This window comes from Eublepharis macularius, chromosome 2, assembly GCF_028583425.1.
Source record: "Eublepharis macularius isolate TG4126 chromosome 2, MPM_Emac_v1.0, whole genome shotgun sequence".
Taxonomy (NCBI): Eukaryota; Metazoa; Chordata; class Lepidosauria; order Squamata; family Eublepharidae; genus Eublepharis; species Eublepharis macularius.
This window is the reverse complement of record NC_072791.1, coordinates 143,014,400-143,034,434: the sequence shown is the minus strand read 5'-3', so window position 1 is coordinate 143,034,434 and position 20,035 is coordinate 143,014,400. Positions and strand designations below refer to the sequence as shown.

At 41.8% G+C, this 20,035-nt stretch overlaps 1 protein-coding gene across 3 annotated transcripts in view; it reads right to left on the bottom strand.

Annotated features, from left to right (window-relative positions):
• Positions 1 to 997: 997 nt before the first annotated feature.
• SIGIRR (single Ig and TIR domain containing) overlaps positions 998 to 20,035 on the bottom strand; it is a 52,723-nt gene continuing 33,685 nt past the window's right edge. Inside the window, exons 5-12 of one of the 3 annotated variants that reach the window (XM_054971685.1) lie at positions 18,444 to 18,574; positions 16,814 to 16,957; positions 13,383 to 13,526; positions 11,218 to 11,320; positions 10,668 to 10,818; positions 7,229 to 7,403; positions 4,736 to 4,796; positions 2,098 to 2,295 (exon numbers count right to left, since the gene is read on the bottom strand). In XM_054971685.1, coding sequence (XP_054827660.1) covers positions 2,235 to 2,295; positions 4,736 to 4,796; positions 7,229 to 7,403; positions 10,668 to 10,818; positions 11,218 to 11,320; positions 13,383 to 13,526; positions 16,814 to 16,957; positions 18,444 to 18,574 — 970 coding nt within the window. In that variant the 3' untranslated portion in view covers positions 2,098 to 2,234. Of the gene's footprint in view, positions 2,296 to 4,735; positions 4,797 to 7,228; positions 7,404 to 10,667; positions 10,819 to 11,217; positions 11,321 to 13,382; positions 13,527 to 16,813; positions 16,958 to 18,443; positions 18,575 to 20,035 lie in introns of all 3 variants that reach the window. The other 2 variants (XM_054971683.1, XM_054971684.1) reach the window with 2 other exon arrangements.

Below are 20,035 nucleotides of genomic sequence, written 5' to 3'. Positions count from 1 at the left end.
AAGCCAGCATTGGCTTTGTTTTCCAAAAAAAGAAAAAGAAACAAAACAAAGCTATTGATTGCATAAAAAAAGACTGCATGTTTCTTGGCTCTACAACCAATACTAAAAAAAAAAAATCGTATTTAAAATCTTTCATATAAAAGTATTTTAACATGAAAATGGTGCTGAGTGTCCTGACTAAAGAAATGTCCTATCACTCTCATAGATCTTGAATGAGCTGGGCTTCCAGCTGCTATCTCCAGTTTGTGAGTGCTTCTATACAGGGCTTTCTTCTGGAATCAAACCTCTGATGCCTTCAGTTTATATATGCTGCAAATGTTCAACCTGTTCTGTATAGTATATGGGAACCAGTGCAGCCACTATATCAGCATACAATTACATAGTGGTACATTATACCTTCTTTTTCAGGGCAGCTTTTAAACTGGCTTTGATTAAAGACTGAAAGTAGGAAAAGTTCCCATATAGACATTCACTAGACTTCTCCACTGCTGGTAGAAGCCAAGCAGCAATCCTACAAAAGTCCAGTTTGGCCTTAACTGTAACACCACACTGTCACACTGTTCTGTTATGGATGTCTCCATACCAGATAAAAATGAAGCAGCTACAAAATGGGATGGAGAAGAAATCTAGATGTGTGTGAACAGTGTGAAGTGGAGGAATTCTGCCTGCATAAAGCATCAATTCTGACTTCACTGTTTGCTGATGTCTTCCCCCAAGACAGCCAGCACTCTCCACTTCCTCCTGTCCTGAGACACAGCTCACCTGTGATGTGCAGAAGCCCCCATTTTTCTAAATTAGGGTCCTTGATGCATCTGATGAGAACTGTGGTTCTCGAAAGCTTATCCTACAATAAAGTTGGTTAGTCTTAAAGGTGCTACTAGACTCTTTACTTAATAAGATGACATCAACTCTGTGGCTAAAGGACCAATGCACCCATGAATGACCATCTGCTTCTGTCATGAAATTGCTGGCAGCAAAGACTCAAACACATCATGGCTAGCTTAAAATAAGCTTTAATTACATTCATTGTTTTTTTTTAAAAAAAACGAGAATAGCTGCCCTGTGAACCAATGAGGCAGCAAGCAACCAAGGAAGGCTTGTTGATGTTCTGCTGTCACCCACACAAGGCCTTCTGATGGAACAGTCATTGAGCCTTGCCTGATGACAGCATATTGTCACAGGATCATAGATGGACCCCTACCAACCTTTTCTAACATTACTCTTGCATAGGGAACTTTTACTATAATGTTAACTGGGCCATAAAGTAATACTTGACCCTGTAATCTAGATTTCCAGTACCACTGCTTCTCAAGGCCTCTGCCCTGTGTGCTATGCTTTTCTTCAGGCATTGGTTGCCAGTCCCCTCCTTCGTCTCTTCATCTGCACTTAACAGAACCAGGAACAATTAAAGCAGCAATCCCAGATTTACTCAGAAACAAGAAAAGTTCGCCATCATAAGACTCATTCAGAAAAATATTATTACAGTCAGTCTTTAAGGCAAAGTATGTGTACTGAGAAAATGCTGCCTGCTAAAGGGAACTTGCGTTAATGCTCTTTTTCACTGGGATCCTAAATTGCCCTCTCCAGGGAGCTTTGTCTAAAAAGTTGACTCCAAAGCACAGGTATTGCTTGCTGTCATATTTACAGCAAGAGCCAGGGTCTCAGTCCTGCCAGGGCTCAACGGGTATCATAGATACCCATTTCTGTAACAACAGGCCTATCCACAGATGCTAGCAATAAAGCAGGAACATTCCAATCAGTTGCTAGAAAAAAATCCCAGTATGACGGTCTACTGAGCCAATAATATCTAAGAATTTGCCACACTGTCATTCAAGGCAACCTTCCTTCCCTGAAAATTCCCTTTGAGCTCTAAACAGTTTTAAAAACACAAGACAATAATCATCTAAATGTTACTGTAAGGCACTACTGAAAAATAGCCAGATATTCTCAAAGATTAGCTAATAATCCTTTCTGCAATCATAGCACTGAGGGGAGGGGACTGGTTGAAAGAAACTAGCCAAGCAAATTATCCTTGTTAAGGTACATAATGCTACTGAAGATTGTCAAGATGTCACAGGAATAACTCCAGAATCTCTTATATGTCATCTTCCGTCACAAGGCAGTAGAAGTCTGTCCTTGCTCCATAGTTGCGAGATCCCAGATCAGAAATGTCAATCTCATTCCTTTGGTTTTCTCCAAGCTGCACTTCTTCCAGTGTAGCAAAAGGTGGACCATCAGAACCAGAGCCAGTCATTCGAGGAGGTGCTGGACCTTTGAAAATAGAACCTTGGACACCTGTAAGGGAATGTTCACATTAGAACCTAAGTTATTTGGTGATGGTTGGTCCCAAGCCATTTTAGGGTTTTAAAATCAAAACCAGCACAGGAACAAAATAACATCCAATATAGTTGTTGTAATGCATTCCATCTATTGGCCTAGCAGCCATCTTTTGAACCAGCTGTAGTTCATTTCAATGGGGCTCACATGGAACAACCAAGTGGAAGATATCCGCTACTCCTCAGTGGGAGCAATGGCCATTTGGAATTTCTATGTCAAATGCAAAAATGTCTTGGCCATTTCTCCTAACCACTCTGCAGTTTCCATCAAAAGGCAACACTTCTGCTATCCTCATCCCCTTACTTTACTATGCACAAGACCTCTAACATTCTTAACTCATTTCTTTTCTTTGGTTGTATCTACGTGGAAACTCATCTGCCTTCCACCCGCTCTCCATCCAGAACCGAGGAGAATAAAAAACATTTTCTCTGGGTCAAAAGAGAAACTTCAGGGTGGCTGGAAGTGCAGCATCTGTGCAGACCCATCACTTGCAGCCACAACAGAGAGGGGGCATTGCTAAACTCTGATTTCAGAATGCGGCAGCGTAGCTTGCTGCTGCGCACCATTCCTGCTTCCCTTCAGCCTTTTAAAGATTTTCTTTTCCCTGCTGACCTGTGCTGTAGCCTTACAGTGCAGCTCAGCAGGGAAATAGAAAGTGAGGGAAAGGGTGTGTGTGTCTTTTTGTGCAGGCAAAATATAGAAAAGAGGGCAAAGCACTCATGGGGCCTTTAAGCCCAGGACAAAGAGAAGGATACAGCAATAACAGGGGAGCAAGGGAGGTATCAACAATCGGGAAGGGAGGGAGTCCGTGGGGAAAACTGATTTCCTTCCTGAGATTCTTGTGGGTCTCCTTTTGGAGGAGTGATAACACAGAAGGTACTCAACCACATGGAACAGCCTTGCCACTTGGTAAAGACCCCAACTTCTCCACTGCATAAGAACATATGGCAGAATATGGCCACATTTTAGGAAAACAGACAACCAAGAACCCACGACTTTGAAATCCCTATTATGTGGTAAGCTTACCGTCTCATATTTTGATCCATCACTTCTTCCAAAGTGGGAATTTTTTTTTTAAAAGGCACCTTTCCACAATTAAGTATGGAACATTTTATGAAGGATTATTCCTCATGCAAACTAGAGAACAAAGAGTCTCAAGCATCCTGGCACACTGCTGGAAGGAGCTAATAGACTAATGAGGGAAGCATCCAACAAGGTGTGTGATGACACCATGCAACGAACACCTATTTATGACACTGAATGCACACCCTCAGCTAAATAAGCCCAGAGTTGCTGTTCGAACACAAAAAACAATGCCAGCCAAAACCATAATTTTCTCTCTTCTTCTCTTGACAGTAAAATCACCGCATACAGCAAGCTGGCCTTTCTGTTGCCAGTTGCTCGTAAATCTTTTATGACCACTGAACTTATTTTGTTCATGTTACTAAAATTTAAATGTATTGCTTTGCAAACTCAGGCTGTGTTAACAAATATCCACTGCTAGCACTTGTTCTCCAGAATCTCTGGGACTAATGCCCATAACTGCAGTTCTTGCACATTGATCCACTGCACAGCTGGAGGACTGGGAAGGAAGACACAAGAACCTACTGTGCTCTTCATAGTCCCAGGCTCTAAGGCTGGAAAAATACTTTTGGGGTATTACGTTCCTTCAGTTTCTGATCTCTAGTTACACTGGGCAATATGGCCTGTGCAAAAGTTATCACTCTATCCCTGTTCAACAACGGGAACAAATGGGACTGCCTCCACATGAATGGCTTTCTCTGCCTTGGCTTCCAAACTGCAGCAGGATTTTTTCTTTTTTGGAACAGGAACATGACATTGCTGTCTAATCACCCACTTCCCAGGCTTTCACCATTCTCAGTATGTTTTCCCTCTGACTGGATTTGGTACAATCTTTCCAGAAAGAACACAGTCCAAGCACATTAGCATGCTGTCCGGATGGGAAGGCGTGCATTTTCAAAGGCCCAGCCTGCATCAGTGCCATTCTCCTTCTGTCAGCCATCAAGGCCACTGTTTCCCCCCACTGTACCACTAGAGGATTTTTTTAAAAAGAAATCAGTAATTGCTATTGCACTGTTGCACAACTATATTGTAATGATCTGTTGCCATGATCTACTAGTTCCTCTGGGAAGCTTTCACTTTTTAAAAAAGTCTCTAGTCCTTTTCATGCAATGAGGAGCTAGACACTAGCCATTAAAAAAATCAAGGATGGGAATTCAAAGGGACTAGGAGATCGTGGCAATAGATGGTTATAATATTGTCAGTGTGGTGTAGTAGTAAGCATGTCAGACTAGGAGCTGGAAGTTCAAATCCCTGCTCTGCCATGGAAGCTTGCTGGGTGACCATGGTTCAGTCACACACTCTCAGCCTAACCTACCTCACAGGTTTGTTGTGAGGATAAAATGGAGGAGACCGATGTAAACTTCTTTGGGTCCTTACTGGGGAGAAAGGCAGGGCATAAATGAAATAAAATAAAATATTACACTATAATGAAATAACAGTATTTCCCCCAAAGCCCCCCGCCAAAGCCCTGTATTGGCTCTGTAGGGGGAAACAGCAGCTGATGGAGCCATCATTGATTGTGCCAATGCCTCTGCATTTGTGGTGACAGTGACAGGGAAACCAAGAATCTTCAGCTATGTGGATTCATCCAAGATAAAGGCTTACAGAAAATATGGTGCCACTGTTCGGACCACCCAATGATAGCGATGATAGTTTCATGAGGACTGAGATCATGAGTGTTTGCCTGAGGAACAACAATTTGGCCAGATTCTCTACTTTGCCTTTCTGAAGGCCTGTTAAGCAGATAGCATTCTCAAAGGGGTCAATGAGAATGGCCTGTTTCACCAGTTGGAAGTCACAGAAGAAGGGCACATAACAGCTGTGCTGAGGCCAATTTCAGAAGCTAGTGAAAGTTTTTCAGTCGTGTCAGGTAAAGTACGCTGCTGTGTAAGAAGGTGTCAGACAAACACAGTTTGACTAAACTAGAGAGACTTGGTTGAAAGGGATTAGAAAGGCTTTGGGCTCCATTGTACACACGTGCATTTCATTTTTCATACAGTCACCTCCTGACAGATAGGTTTTGTAGGTTTTTTAAACAATGCAAAAACCTGTTACATAGAAGTTAAGCTTAGATGAGTGTACACAGAAACCTTCTGTCTTTCAAAACATCTTCAATTCTCTGAAGAAACTATCCTCTGAGACTAACCTTAGTATGCTTTATCAATCTGACAGTGCAAGGGTCAAACTAGACATGCAGGTTTTTAGAGAGTTGGGTCCAGGATCCCAGACTCAACTCAGTTTCCCTGCAGCCACACAGCAGCTGTGGGGAATGGCTGTTTAAAAATAAAGGAGAGCTCAAACATCCTCAGAATACCTTTGCAGGGAGATGAGGGGCTCCTGGCCTCCCCCCACAAGCTGTTTTCCAAAATAGTGATCAAGAGGAGTCTCTCTGTTTTTGCTGCTCCACCTGGAGTATGTGCACATAATGGTGTAAAACAGGGAAATACCCTCCATGCTATTATAACAAAAAGAAACACAGCTTCCCCCCACAGTGGTGTTCTGAGCCATTTGGACTCTCTTTAACAGCTGCTGTGTGGCTGCAGAGAACACGAGATGGGTCTGGGGAACCTGGATCAACTCTTTAAAAACCTGCACATCTAGTTTGATCCTCCTTCTATGCAGGTCTACTCAGAATAGAACTTACTCCAACAAGGGTATGCAGAAGGATATGCAGTGCAATCCTGTCAAAACTAGAAAACAAAGAGTCTCTGTACATGATAGGGAGACGCAATGTTAGCTAGGACATGTAGTTTAAAAAGACAGAACGGAAGGCTCTGTTAATTTCCCCTCTCTACAGGAGGGTAGTTTAAAAAGACAGCTGGTAGAGATGCTCCTCAGAGAGTTTGTTAATTAGATAAAATTAGATGGGGAGCAAGCTGGCTATCTTTTCAAACTACCCTCGTGTGGAGAGGGGAAACGGACAGAGCCTTTGGCTTTTAAACTACGCCTCCTGGCTAGCATGGCGTTTCCCTTCACTTGAGCATCCTCATGTAAGAAATATCAAATAAGAGAGATTGAAAGAAAAGAAGCACAAAGCCAGCTCACAGTTCAGATTGGAAATATTCAGCCAGGCAGCAACAGAGATGTGGCAAGGAGGGCCCTTTAAGTCTTGCAGGAACTTACCTAAGTACTGGTTAGCCAGCGGTAAGCTGGAACACTTTAGCCAAGGTGCATTCTTTAATATGGTCACACAGACAAGCAATAGGGTGCTTCATAAGACTCACTCGCTGAATGTATGTTTTGCATTTAACACAAACCTTTGCCTACATGTTAATATCAGTAGCAAATTAAGCTTTCAGTACTTTAATACCCCTGAAAATTCAAGACTTTTCCTGTTTGGAATAAAGAACTGATTAAAGATCTAGACACCAGGCTTTTCCACAAGGTCACACTCAGCCTTCTCCCACATAACCACACACTTGGATTATGAAATCTGAGTGAGGCCCTGTTCCAGAGTCCATTGCCTTTGGATGTAAGTTTTATGGTGGTGAAAAGCAGGGCCTTCTCTGTGGTGGCACTCTCATTGCACAACTCCTTGCCCAAACAGGCTCACATAGCCAGTAGGTGGAAATATTCCTACTTAGGAAGGAATTTGGCTGACTGACTAATGCTGTTACTGTGGCTTTCTTGTGAACAGTGCAGTATATTTTTGAAAAAATCCATCAGTAACTAAAATCTAACAGCAGTACCAGCTGCTTTTATTCTGTCAACATGTTATTTAGGAATGAAGAGCACTTGACTGGTTTGTACTTCAGTCTCGTTCCTTCAAAAAATAGTGGCTGAGCCAAAATTAAAATGACGCCATTACCAGTGTCTCCCTCAGAGCGTGATTCCCTCCGGAAATCCAGGTAGTTGCTGTGGATGATCAGCATAGGATCCTTATCTTCCTGGCGATGGGTTTGGGGGTCTCCTCTGAGGCCCTGGCAGGACACTTTCCTTGGTAGGGTGAGGCACAGTTCTTTCCAGAAATCAGATGAAGGCATCTAGAGGCAGCAAAAAGAAAAGCCAGATCAGTCACAAGCAACCTCTCCTGCTTGGGAGATAGCATTCTCACAAGCACACTCTTGGGCTGCAAAAGCCCAGACACTGTGATTGTTTCCCAAAAGATGACACTTTATCTCCCTCTGGTTATTCAGATTCCTTCAATACGATTTCCATTGAGCTTTGCCTTCCTCTTTGAGCTGAAATGTACCCAAAATCTACAAGGGATTAAGTAGCATTATTCCACGTGGAAGGGTTTTGTTTTTTTACACCATATAAGATTTTGCCTTTCCTGTAATTTAAGATTTCAGTACAAAATTCCCAGTGATATGATTCTCATGGGTTGTCTTCAATAACCAACAGGGACACAAAGCCTGCTAAGAAGGAACCCAGCACATGAGAGAAAGTGTAGCAAGTCCTATATCCCAGATTTAGCAACAGTTGGCTCAGTTTCTCACTCTGTCACTGATTAGCAAGATTTGGGTCAAGCCACACACAATCCACCCTGGGACTATAGACCAAACTACACCATGGCAGACAAGACTGCTACCCGAAATGGCTTCCTCATGGTTGCATTCTCCCCACTGTCCTATAATGTCTGGTTTCCGTGTACTTCCTTGTCCCTCCCTTTAGTCGATTATGTAGAGCAGAGAAAACACACAAACTAATGTCACATCACAGGAGAGAGAGTGCAAAATGGGGTACAACAGGGGCAGTATTGGCTCAGATTGGAAACTGGATAGGTAGAGCATGGGATATCAATGCCCTACAGAACTTGCTTTTCTTGACCCTCTGATCTTACTAGTACCCCATAAGTTCAACTTCCATCCTTTTCCTCTGTCATTTCAGTCCTTGCCAAAAAAAATTTTCCCCAAATTCTTTGAAAACCTGGAAGTAAAATAAATTAGGCATAGAAAACAATTCTATGCAATTATTTTACATTATTTACATAACACATTTGGAGCATATATTTATGTAGGGTAAAATCATGCATAAAAGCCATGAAGGTTTATTTGAGAACTATACAAAGAGTTGCTTGTGCTCTTGAGAGAGAGGGGCAAAGCTAGCAGGGACACTTCTAGTGATGTCCTGTCTTTTCAGACCCAAGGAAGCACAGCACTGCTTCCAATGTCAGATGCATCAGATGAAGAGAGCTGTAGTTCTCAAAAGCTTATGCTACAATAAAATTGGTTAGTCTTAAAGGTGCTACTGGACTCTTTTACCCTTTTGCATGTACACACATTTGCAACTGGATGTCCTTTCAGCTTTAATCTAGTCCCATCATTAAGAGTAGCGCTATTTGTATTTGTCTTCGGCTCTTCCCCAGTAATCAATTGAGTGCCATCTGACCTAGGGGTCCTGTCTTCCAGCACTATATGTAGTTTCATTTTGGACTGTCTCATCATAGGGTTTTTAAGGTAAGAGATTAACAGAAGTGGTTTACCATTGCCTTCTTCTGTGCAATACTAACCAGGGTTAGTTGAAGTGACACTGCCGTTGTCTGTGAAAGACCCTCTGCCAGTGTCACCTTCCACTACTGCTGCAGCCCAGTAGCTAACCTTCAAGAATTCCTCCACTCCCATCACCATTGAACAATCAATTCTTTATGTGACCACTGATTGGTGGATTCAGCTTCGTCTGGTGTCTCAGCTCTGACCATTTCCACCTTGAGTAACTCTTCCAGGAGTTTAGACTCTTGACCAAGCCTGCGCTCCTGATAGTGTTGCTCTCAGCTTCACTGACACGCTCAAACCCCCTCTCTATGTTAAGGTGTTTATCCAAGAGAGGGCTTGGTGATTAAGAGCTGTAAAAAAATTACAGCGAAAGGGGATGCCCATTTGGCTTTACCAAAGAAAGACTCCGCAAGTCTGAACCTGTACTACTGTTACATTTTTGAACTCCAGTACAGCTGTATTTCCAAATGGGCACTCTCCTCCTTTGAAGTCAAGACAAAAAAAATCTTGAGCCTCACAAATTGTAATATTGCTCATCCTGCAAATAGTGCTAGGAGACATGGGAGAAAATAAGGTAACAAGATAATAGAAATACTTCCCTTTCCAAACAACACTTCTTAATGTAATTGCCCAATAAATGCAGATGGTTTCAGCCACCTGACCTCAACTGGGAGCAACAAATGAGTTCATGCTGTCCCTTGCAACTTCCTCCACATCCTGAGAAGTCTAAATTCCTTTTGAAACCCATAGTTATAACAGTCATTGATGCAGGGGTCTTTCACCTATGGCTCTAGAGCCAAATACAGCTTTACAAAAAAGAAAAAGAAATATTTACATTCAATTATAGTGGAGGTGGAGGGGGGATGATGGTACAACTAGTAGGTGAAGGGAATGGTAGGCAAATATTTTTATGGTACTAAAGAGCTTCTCAGAGATGCTTTACAGAAGGGGGAAAGATAGAGGTGAACAGCTGCCAGTAATCAAAGTGCAAATCATGCATGAATTTATGCCAGTGCTCCAGAACAATCATTACACAGCATGCTCCTGGGTATATTTGTTCTGTATTGTTATACTTCATGTATGCCACTTCCTAATAAAGGACTCACAACAACCAGTGTTTGGGCTTCAGAAACTTTGTGGAATATCAAACATGTCAATTATCAATAATATTAAATTGCATATTTTCATGATACAAATAAGCTTTCTTATACTCTGTTGAGCCCTTGTTTTGATGTATAACTGCAAACAGTATTAAGAGTCAAAAGCATTTGACTATCTACCACTGATGTACAAGAACCAATATAACAGATATAGCCAGAAGTATTTACACTGCTAGAACAGGGGAACAACTTTCTGAATCTATAACTGTCTCCTGACCTTGTACAATCCTTGTATTAAAAGGGCTCTCTGGCTGAAGCTACCAATTCTCATTTCTCAGATGCTGGTGCCTCCCTGTGGCTTGTTTTTTTTTTTAAATCTAGGGCATTACAAGATAATTGTACTTGGAGCTGCCAACGGGCTCTCAGTCAGGCTGCGTTCATTGCAGAGATACCATTTTCATATCACCCAGGACACACACTGACCAGATTCCCCATTCAAATAACAAAAATAGCAGCCAAGTGTTCTCGGCACCCTTAATAGCAGCAAAATGTCGTTAGCACATGCATTGCGAGGTCAAGGAACTGCAGAGGGCCTTCACTAAAGACGAGCTGCTCTATATTTCGACGCTTCTTAAACAGCTTCAGGTATCCCTCTGCTGTTGAGAAACTGAGCAAGGCAGTGAAGTCACAGGCTTTTTAGCCCACAATTTACCATGGAACCAGCACGCCATATCAACAGAGTCACTGTGCTCTTCTGCTGCTTCAACAGATTAATGGCTGGATGTGCTATTTCCCGGTACTGGCTCTCGAAGGCAACAAAAATTGGCCTCTGAGACAGTTCCAGCAGTCTCCACAGACCTTCCCTGCAAAAAAATTATAAAAATAAAATTATGCATATGTAAGGAAATATATATATATAATCTATATATTAAAAAGTCATAAGGAAATCTGCTTCACTCAGGCTGTAGTGCAACTCTTCAGCTCCTAACCAAACTACAAGAAAGGCCTTGCATATGATCAAGCCACCTTAAAAATACATTCAAATCCTTCATTAATTTTAATGACATTTAAACCATTGGACTAAATTTCAGAAGGTTTGAGAGATGCAAACTCCTATACTTCACTTCCAGATATGAGATCTTGGATACTGTGGATAACAGCTACAATAGTTTGGCTGACAACACATTGCCACTATAGCAAAAGCTGCTCCAAAAGATCCAGTAAAACAGCAACTAACAGTCTCTTGGTGGCCCTCCAGTTACCTGAAATTACTGTTGCACCATTCCTGTTCCAGGTAAGCATTAGAAAGAACAATAATGAGGCGACGGCATCGACTGACATTCATGATCAGATCTGCAGAAGGCTCTGGGGGAAAAGGCAGACAATTAAATCTCCTTTCTGTGAAGGCCCGGTGCTAGCCTGTCATTGGTTCAGCACGCACACTCCTACTGTAATAGAAGAAATTACCCAATAGCCTTGGAGGCTATTATTAATCTGTCCTTGAGTTCTGGGATCTTTCCCGGGGCTTTGAAGGAGGCTGTGGTATGATCCCTGCTAAAGAAACCTTCACTGGATCCCGCAGACCCGGTCAGTTACCGACCGGTTTCGAACCTCCCATTTCTGGGTAAGGTGATTGAGTGGATTGCTGAGAAACAGCTGCAGAGTTTCCTAAAGGATACCTCAGCCCTGGACCCCTTCCAGTCCAGTTTTCGCCCGGGACATGGGACGGAGACATTGCTGGTCACCGTCACAGGCGATCTTCGCAGACAGCTCGATCAAGGCGGATCGGCGCTGCTGATATTATTAGATCTCGATACGGTCGATTATGATCTTCTGACCCACCACCTTGCCGATGTGGGGATACAAGGGACAGCATTACAGTGGCTTGTCTCCTTTCTCCATGGTCGGGGACAGAGGGTGGCACAGGGGGAGAAGTTGTCATCTCGCCGTCCACTGGTGTGTGGAGTACTGCAGGAAGCAATACTCTCCCCACTGCTGTTTAATATCTACATGCACCCCCTCGCCCAGCTGGTGCAAAGTTTCGGACTTGGGTGTCATCAGTATGCGGATGACACCCAGTTATACCTGATGATGGACGGCCAGCCTGGCTCAGCCCCAGATCTCCTGGAGCATGCTTTTAATGCCGTGGCTGGATGGATGAGACAGAGTCGGCTGAAATTAAATCCCACAAAGACGGAGGTCCTGTACTTGAGTTGCAGGTGTGTGGATTCGGGGCTCTGGCTCCCGGCTCTTGATGGGGCACCGCTTACACCAGCTTCGAAAGTCAGGAGCCTGGGGTTGGTCCTGGATGCCTCCTTGAATATGGAGGCCCAGGTTGCAGCGGTTGCCAGGCCTTTGTTTTTCTATCTTCGGCAAACCAGACAACTTGCCCCTTATCTTTCGACCCGCAATTTAACTACAGTGGTCCAAGAAATGGTCACCTCCAGGTTAGACTACTAAACACAGTTCAGATGTATTTTCTCTCAGGTGTTATTTAATAGCTGGCTTATCAAGTTTGTCCCATTTTCATAGCACTACATACCTGGAGAATGCCATTTTTCTGTTACAGTGTAGAATCTTCTTGTCTGAGTAGCACCCTCCATTACAGGCATAATTATGGTCCCAAGTCCTCCATGGACATGCTTTCGCCCTCCCACTTTTGCTGTCACCAGTTTTATGCTGGTGGAATGTGGTGTGTTGGATGTATACATTCTAACGTAAGAGTACAGCAGAATACTAATGGGATGGTGTGCAGTGTGGGGGCAATTTGCTGTGTACATAGCTAGTTGAGTTACAATGCATATACAAGCCCCGAATACTTCCTCGGGGGGGGGGGGGAACAGATTAAAGAAAAACAATTAGAACCACCAGCCTATACAATAGTCCAAGTGTATACGGCTAGGATCTAACTAGATGATAAATGAGAAATCAATAGATAGACTCTCAGTTTTTTTAAAGCAACCATGTGTGAATGGGGGAGGCAATCTGCTCAAGATCATGGCACTGGGAGCTTTTCACTCTACTCATACCACTTTTTTTGATTTAGAGACCCCCGATACTTGCTTCATATGGAAAAGCTACACACATGGGGAAAACAGCAACAAACAGAACCTCCTCCGGTACCATTTTCCTAACCTTATTGTTGCTGTCTCTTAGGCTGTTTTAAACTACAAACTGCCACAGACCACAGGCGATCATCTAATTATTATTTCATGGTGTCTTGCCTAGTTTATCCCTCAGTGCTGAGTTACCAACTTATAAATGTACCGACTTATAAACAAGCCACCTTACAAATGAACAGAATGCTGTCTGTGTGAGTTAGACTAGTGGCATCAATCTGTTCAGCTAACTAATCAATTTCTGGTTATCAGTCGAATTACATAGCAAGGTTAACTGTCACAGGTAAGGTGCTGGGCCAGTTCAGTACCTGAGTTGGGCAGGATGTCTTTATCATCCAAGAAGAGTTTGTAGCCATAACGATTTTCCAGCTGTGGTTTCATTATGAAGTTCACAAACTTTCTGTCATCTGTTGAGTTAGCATAAGACACATAGGCATCATAGAGCTTGCCATCTGTGGAAAAAGTATACAGAGGAGAAAGGAGAAAAAACAGTGTAATAATTCATGTCAGCAGATCTTTGTGTATTTTTTGCAAGTGCAGACCAACCATAACACAGAGAGTACATCTCCTGTAGAATTTCACAGCTGGGGCAAGACTGACTTTGCAATTTTACCTTAGACTCTCCTTGGACGTAGATTGCATGCAAGTCAATGATATGGTAGGTAAACTAAACTACAGTGCAATCCAAAACAAAGTTACATCTAAGTCCACTAAGATAAATGGAATTAGAAGGTGTAACTCTGTTTAAGATTGCACTGCTGAATTGCCATAAGTACTCCAAATATGGGGGGGGCGGAATAAAAGCCTTTCCTTCAGGGAGGCGGGGCACCATCAGAAATGGTGGATGCAAAGCTCTGAAGCTCCCGAATCCCCACTCTTCTTCCCCAACAATCATCAGAATGAATAAAATGACAGAATGAAAACTTAAAATGGGAAAAGCTACAGGAACCAAATCCAAACTTGCCAAAACTGAAAATACGACTATGCAAATCTTCTTTAACACTGAAAATTCAAGAAGTAGCTTCAACTCTGACACCGAAGAAGCCTCCAAAATGATGGCTGTTAACAACGCAACACAAAATAACCCTGATTCACGTACAAAAAATGACTTTGTAGATCTGCTTGACCAGCTGGACTCAAGAATATCAGGTAAAATTCAAATTTTTATGGAGTCAGTTTCTACTTAAGGAATTTATTCAATCCCTAAATGAAACTTTAAAAACTGCTGATACAGCCTCAGAACTAGGGTTAACTCTGCAGGATGAATTGAAATGGCGCCAAGCTAATGAAAAGCATATAAAAGACAAAATTATCTTTTGGGTCAAGAGATCGTAATCATAGTCTAACAATGAAATCCTAAACAGAGTTACTCCAGTCTATTCCCACTGAAATCAATGGGCTTAAACTCGAGTAACTCTGCTTAGGATCTCACTGTAAATAGAATAATTACTAACTACATCCACAATGATCAATCAGGCTTTATTCCAACTAGAACTATCACTGACAAGTGACAACATAAGGAAAACATTAAGTCTGCAAAAATTAATTATATTTAAAGGTATGGAATCTTTGATCTTAGCTGTAGATATTGAAAAAGTATTTGACCGGCTAGAAGTACTCTTTTTAAAAGCAACTGTATTGCAAATGGGATTTGGCAACAATTTTATGCGAGCTATCAAAGCATGCATAAATCCCCTCAATGCTTTGAATAAAATAATGTCAGTCTCTGGCCTGCATATAAACTATTCCAAAACAGAAATTTATCCCATTTCAGTTAATCTCTCAACTTGCAATAGTATAAAATAAAAATTTTTAAGACATGGAAATATAATTATATCATTATAATTTCTGAAAACTTAAAAGACTTATTTAGAAATAACTATGAAGCTTTACTTTGGAAAATTAATACATTGTTTAAAAACTGGACCAACCAACTATTCATAAGGTCTGAAAAAAACTGATTTAGTAAGAAATCTGTTTCCTCAATTTCTTTTTATTATTCAAAATGTATCCATTCAAATTACAACCAAAGATTTAAAAACTTGCCAATCTATCCTCAATACCTTTATAAGGGATCAGAAAAATCCCAGAACAAGCCATCAAATCTTATTTTGTCTACCTGATACAGGAGGTTACGGTCTTCTTGACCTACTTAGTTATTATGAAGCTACCCAACTAAAAAATCTACTGGTCCTTTTTAATTCTGCTAAACTCAAAGGTTGGGTGGAAATTGAACAATCATTTGTTGGCCCAGCTGTTATTGAGGATATAATTTGGAATAACCCAAAAGACAGGCCAAATACAATTTGTTTAAACCCTTTTTTGGAAGCCACTTTACAAATCTGGGATGCAAAGAGGAAACAATTAGACCCAGATATCTTTCCAGTTTCATCTTTCCTAGGACAGAAATGGTTTGCTCTAGGTTTCCTAGGACAGAAATGGGCAACTCTAAGAATGCTTTCTCTTCCTGGTGAAAAGTGAAACTATCAAGGCTATGTGACGTTACATACAAAGGGTTTTTAAAAGATAAATCTCAACTAGAATCTGTAAGTTATATTAAAATCCCTTGGTTTGAATATTTTCATTTAAGACGCCTGATTCATTGCCCACAAGTGCAATATTGCCTTAATAGGAATTACAGATTTTTTAAAAATCCTACTACAGAGAGATAGACCAGAAAAAAGACTTATTTCTATTTTATATAAATTACTGATTAACAACTTTGGTCTAAGAAATGTAATTATCAATTAAACTGGCAGCATGATTGCCAGTTTAATTGATAATTAAACTGGCAACATCAACCTTTCAGATATCAATGGTCGATAATATGGTCCTCCAAAGCCCACTTCGCTAAAGCAATAAGCATAAAGATGCAATTTAGTACTATATAGATGGCATATAACCCCCACTCAAGCACATCATATTGATCCTTCTTATTATGACCTCCATTGTTGGAGAGGTTGTACCCAAATTGGCTCTTATTTACAATGCTGGTGGGAATGTCCCTGGATTACTAAATATTGGAATAATATTCTTAAAATGATCAAAAAAATTATAGGCTACATTATTCCACCTTATCTCTGGAAGGGTATTCTTATATCTGTGATACAAAGAGACTTCATTTCATTTATGTTGGCTGCAGCAAAAACAACTATTGCAAGACATTGGAAAGATCATCCTACATTTCAACATTGAGTTAATAAGATTTGGGAATACTTAGTAATGGATAAGAGATATCTGATCATATCTCAACGGCTATAAACTGAAATTACCAATCTGATTTCTTTGAAAGATGGATTCCTTTTCTTGAATTTACAGGAAAAAAGATAAGCCAAAAAGCTCGATTTCAAGCAGCCTTAAAGTTATTGCTATATGTTAAGTTGACAGTCAATTTTATCTATATCTATTATTACCATCCATGCAGTTGGTCATAGTTGTGGTAAATGTGAATGCTCCGTTTTTATATTCCTATTATTGTAAGAAAATTCAATAAATAATTTTTTTAAAAGCCTTTCACTCCTCAGCCACACTGATTGCTTGGATGTTCAGATATGCAGGAAGACTGTGACTTCACTTTAGTTCTACCACCCTACAACTTTCTTTTGAGAAAAGCTATAGAAGACTGTCTTGGTAAATGTGCCAAGATTCCATCATGCAAATCCCCTCAACCATTTAACAGAGCACAAAACTCTTAATTAAGAAGAAAAAATCCAGTTACAACCCCACCCCAAGGAGTTACCATTCATCTCTAGATCGCCATATCGATTCTTGTACCAGAGCAGCGCATTCAGACGACACTTCACGTACATCACACCCATTAGCAGCAGCAGTGTTAGGATGATGAATGCAGCTAGCACAGCACCCAAGTGGCCAGCAGCCTCTGCTGTAACAGAAAAGGGCACTTCCATCAACATTCATGACAAACATTCCATCACCTGATACATGTAAAGTGAGAAAGGCAGTAGCACTGCTCTGTATAAGTCTGCAAAGGACAGGCTGGACAGCAGTTGTTGGATGCTCAGCAGGGCTGAGTGGCCTAGAAAAGACAAATGCATTGAATAATACAATAACAAGTTGAGCAAGCAACTATGTAAGAGCAAAGAGACAGCAAGTGATCAAAATATCTTTCATGGGGACTTCTTTCATAAAGATCTCAAAAGATACTGCTTAAAGAGACCGTTTGCAGAAGAAACCTGATCTACACAGTTATGATTACGTTACTTTGAAATAAACTAAGCTCCAAACTTGAAATTTTTTCAGCAGTCTAAAGGAACTTCCAGACACAGGATTTTTAAAGTTTCAGGCATGCTAAATATACGTAAGTAGAAAAACACATTGTCTGAATGTAGCCTAATTCATTTCAAACCAGAATAACTTGGGAAGCGGAGATTAATATCTTATGAAGGTTTCCATTGTCTGCTGGTGCCATCATGTGGCAATTTCTGTCATCAAATTCACAGTTAATGTTACTACAAAATCAGTTTGCAAACTGAGTCCCTAAAAAGAGCACAGCTCAATCTTGTAACAGGGTTACATAGCCAGCACCTAAGATGGTTCCCTTTACTGCAGACAGTCCAGATTGAGGACCCTTAGCCACCCTACTGCAAGTAGAGCATAACAATCTTTTAAAGCAGGCAGAATTATCCAATGCAATACATAGTAGAGTTAAATAAAGTGTTTCTTACTAACAAAACCCCCAAAATAAATATAGCATAAAAGCAAAGAAAAATAAGAGAAAATATTCTACCTCTACAGCTAAATATGTAAGAGCAGTCAGATTTCTGTGCAAAAAGGCATGGCATGCTACTTTGAAATAGTTTCAAGATTTGCACACACACACACCCCAGTCAAGCATGGAACATTTGAGAATTGCTTTTTAATGAAATCTCCTTGGACCAGGGTAGGGCTCTTCAGAGGAGGACATACCCTCCTCCCAGGCATTAACCACCTCTCAGACCCATTCAGCCAGCCTTCCCCCTGGCAGATTTAAGTAGCCAGGAAGAACAAGGGTTATACATCCAAGTGTTAGGACTCACACCTTCAAGGATTCTGTCCACATTCTGAATAAACTGAAAAATGCATAGCCAGCCAGCTTCAGGAGCAATCCTGCAGAATGCTTCCCACCCCCCAACCCCCGCAACTTGAACTGAAAGAGGAAAGATAGGGCTGAATTCCCTAGGATCATTTAGAGTGGTCATTCTGCTTTATCAATGTTACATCTTTTCTTCACCCCAAATTTTATCAATACTAGTGGGACTTTTATTGAAGGTAGAATGCATGGTGCAGATAGCAGAATCTTTCTTAAAAAGTATTTTCAATAAGTCCTTCAAGAAAATAATAGATCCATTCCCAGTACAATAAAACAATACCTGATTTTTGAAGTGTGAAAATTGCTGTGCTGTTTCTAACCAAGCAGGCAAAAACTCCATAATTCTCATCAGTAGTCACATTCACATCCAAAGTACCAGAGATAAATATGTCTGTTACATTGTCATTGAACCTGATGAGTGGACAAAATGACAAGAAAACTTAAAGATCTTGATCCAGGACAATTTAATGCAGATTGGGAGAAATTGAAACAATATCTAGAAAAAAAATGGGACGTGAAAGGGGAACTGTGGCAGTTCGAGAATTACTGAAATGTAATAGAAGAGAGAAGTGACTTTACCGGGAAAGGGGGAATTTAATTATTAAAATCTAAGCTACCATTGGGGTTATGATAAAATTAAAAATTATAGAGTATGAAATAATAGATGTTTTATTATGGATATATAAGATTAAGCTAGTTAGATATTATTTACAATATATAGCTTAAGTAAAGAGTATATAATGGATATTTGAGTATAACAGTTACCTTATAGACTTAAAGTATGCTCAGAATAAGAAATAGTAAAAGATGGGTGTGTAATAGAATATTAGAGTCTAAGCTAATATCAGAATCAGGATGATTGTGGAAAGTAAAGAGTTAAAGTAAACGGAAAGTAAACGGATATAATGTTATATTTTTAATATCTTGATTGCTAATATATATTATTATGCTAGCATTATCTTATGTAGAATATATGGTTTAAATGAGGTATTTAAAGGGAAACTTCTATTACAGAGATATTCTTACAGCGCAATCCTATGGCCGGCCCCAACGCCGACGCGGCTGCACTGGTGGTGTGGCGGCGCCGCCGGGCCGGATCCTGTGCCAGCAAAGTGTGGCCGCAGCGGCGCCCGCAGCGGCGCAGAGATGCAATTTTGGAGAACCAGAAAGTGTTGTGGGCGGGTCTGATCCACGGCCGCCGCCAGGCGCAGCCAAAGGGTGCTGTTCCTGACAAGCGTCAGGGGGAGGGGCCAGGAAAGGCGCAGCCTATGGGCAGCACGCGATCCCGGCCAGGCCCCAGAGCAGCAGGCAAACCGCACCCATGCTGGCAGACTGCCTCGGCTGGTGTGTCGGGCGGGACTCGCAGTCGGGAAGGAGAGGGGTGGGCGTAGTCTGAGAAGCCTTTCCCCCGTTTGCCCAATGTAGCACCAAGTCCCTGGCGGCCGCGTCCAGAGAGGTTGGCATGGGACTGGCAGGCGCCCTGCCATGAGGAATCCAGGGCAGCAGCCAGTCTCTGGCAGCAGGGGACAGCCCCCAAGTGGTGCCGAAGGGGAGGGCTGGCCTGAGGCCGCCACCAAGAGGCAGACACAGCGGGCCTGCCCCCTCGTCCCCATCCCAAGGCAAAGAACACAGACACCCATTGCACAGAAATCAGCCTTTATTATTATATCATCCCACCTCCCCCAGCAGACGTGAGGAAGGGGAGGCGTGTAGGAGAGCCGTCTGTGCAGCAAAACACCCCACCCCACCCCCAAGGCGGCAGCGGCGGTCACCGGCGAGGCCGGCGGCCGGACCCCCTTGGCCGTCCACGGGCCCGGCCTCTCGCACGCAACTGGGCCCGAGGGAGGGGTGCCTCTGGGGCGGGTGGAGCTG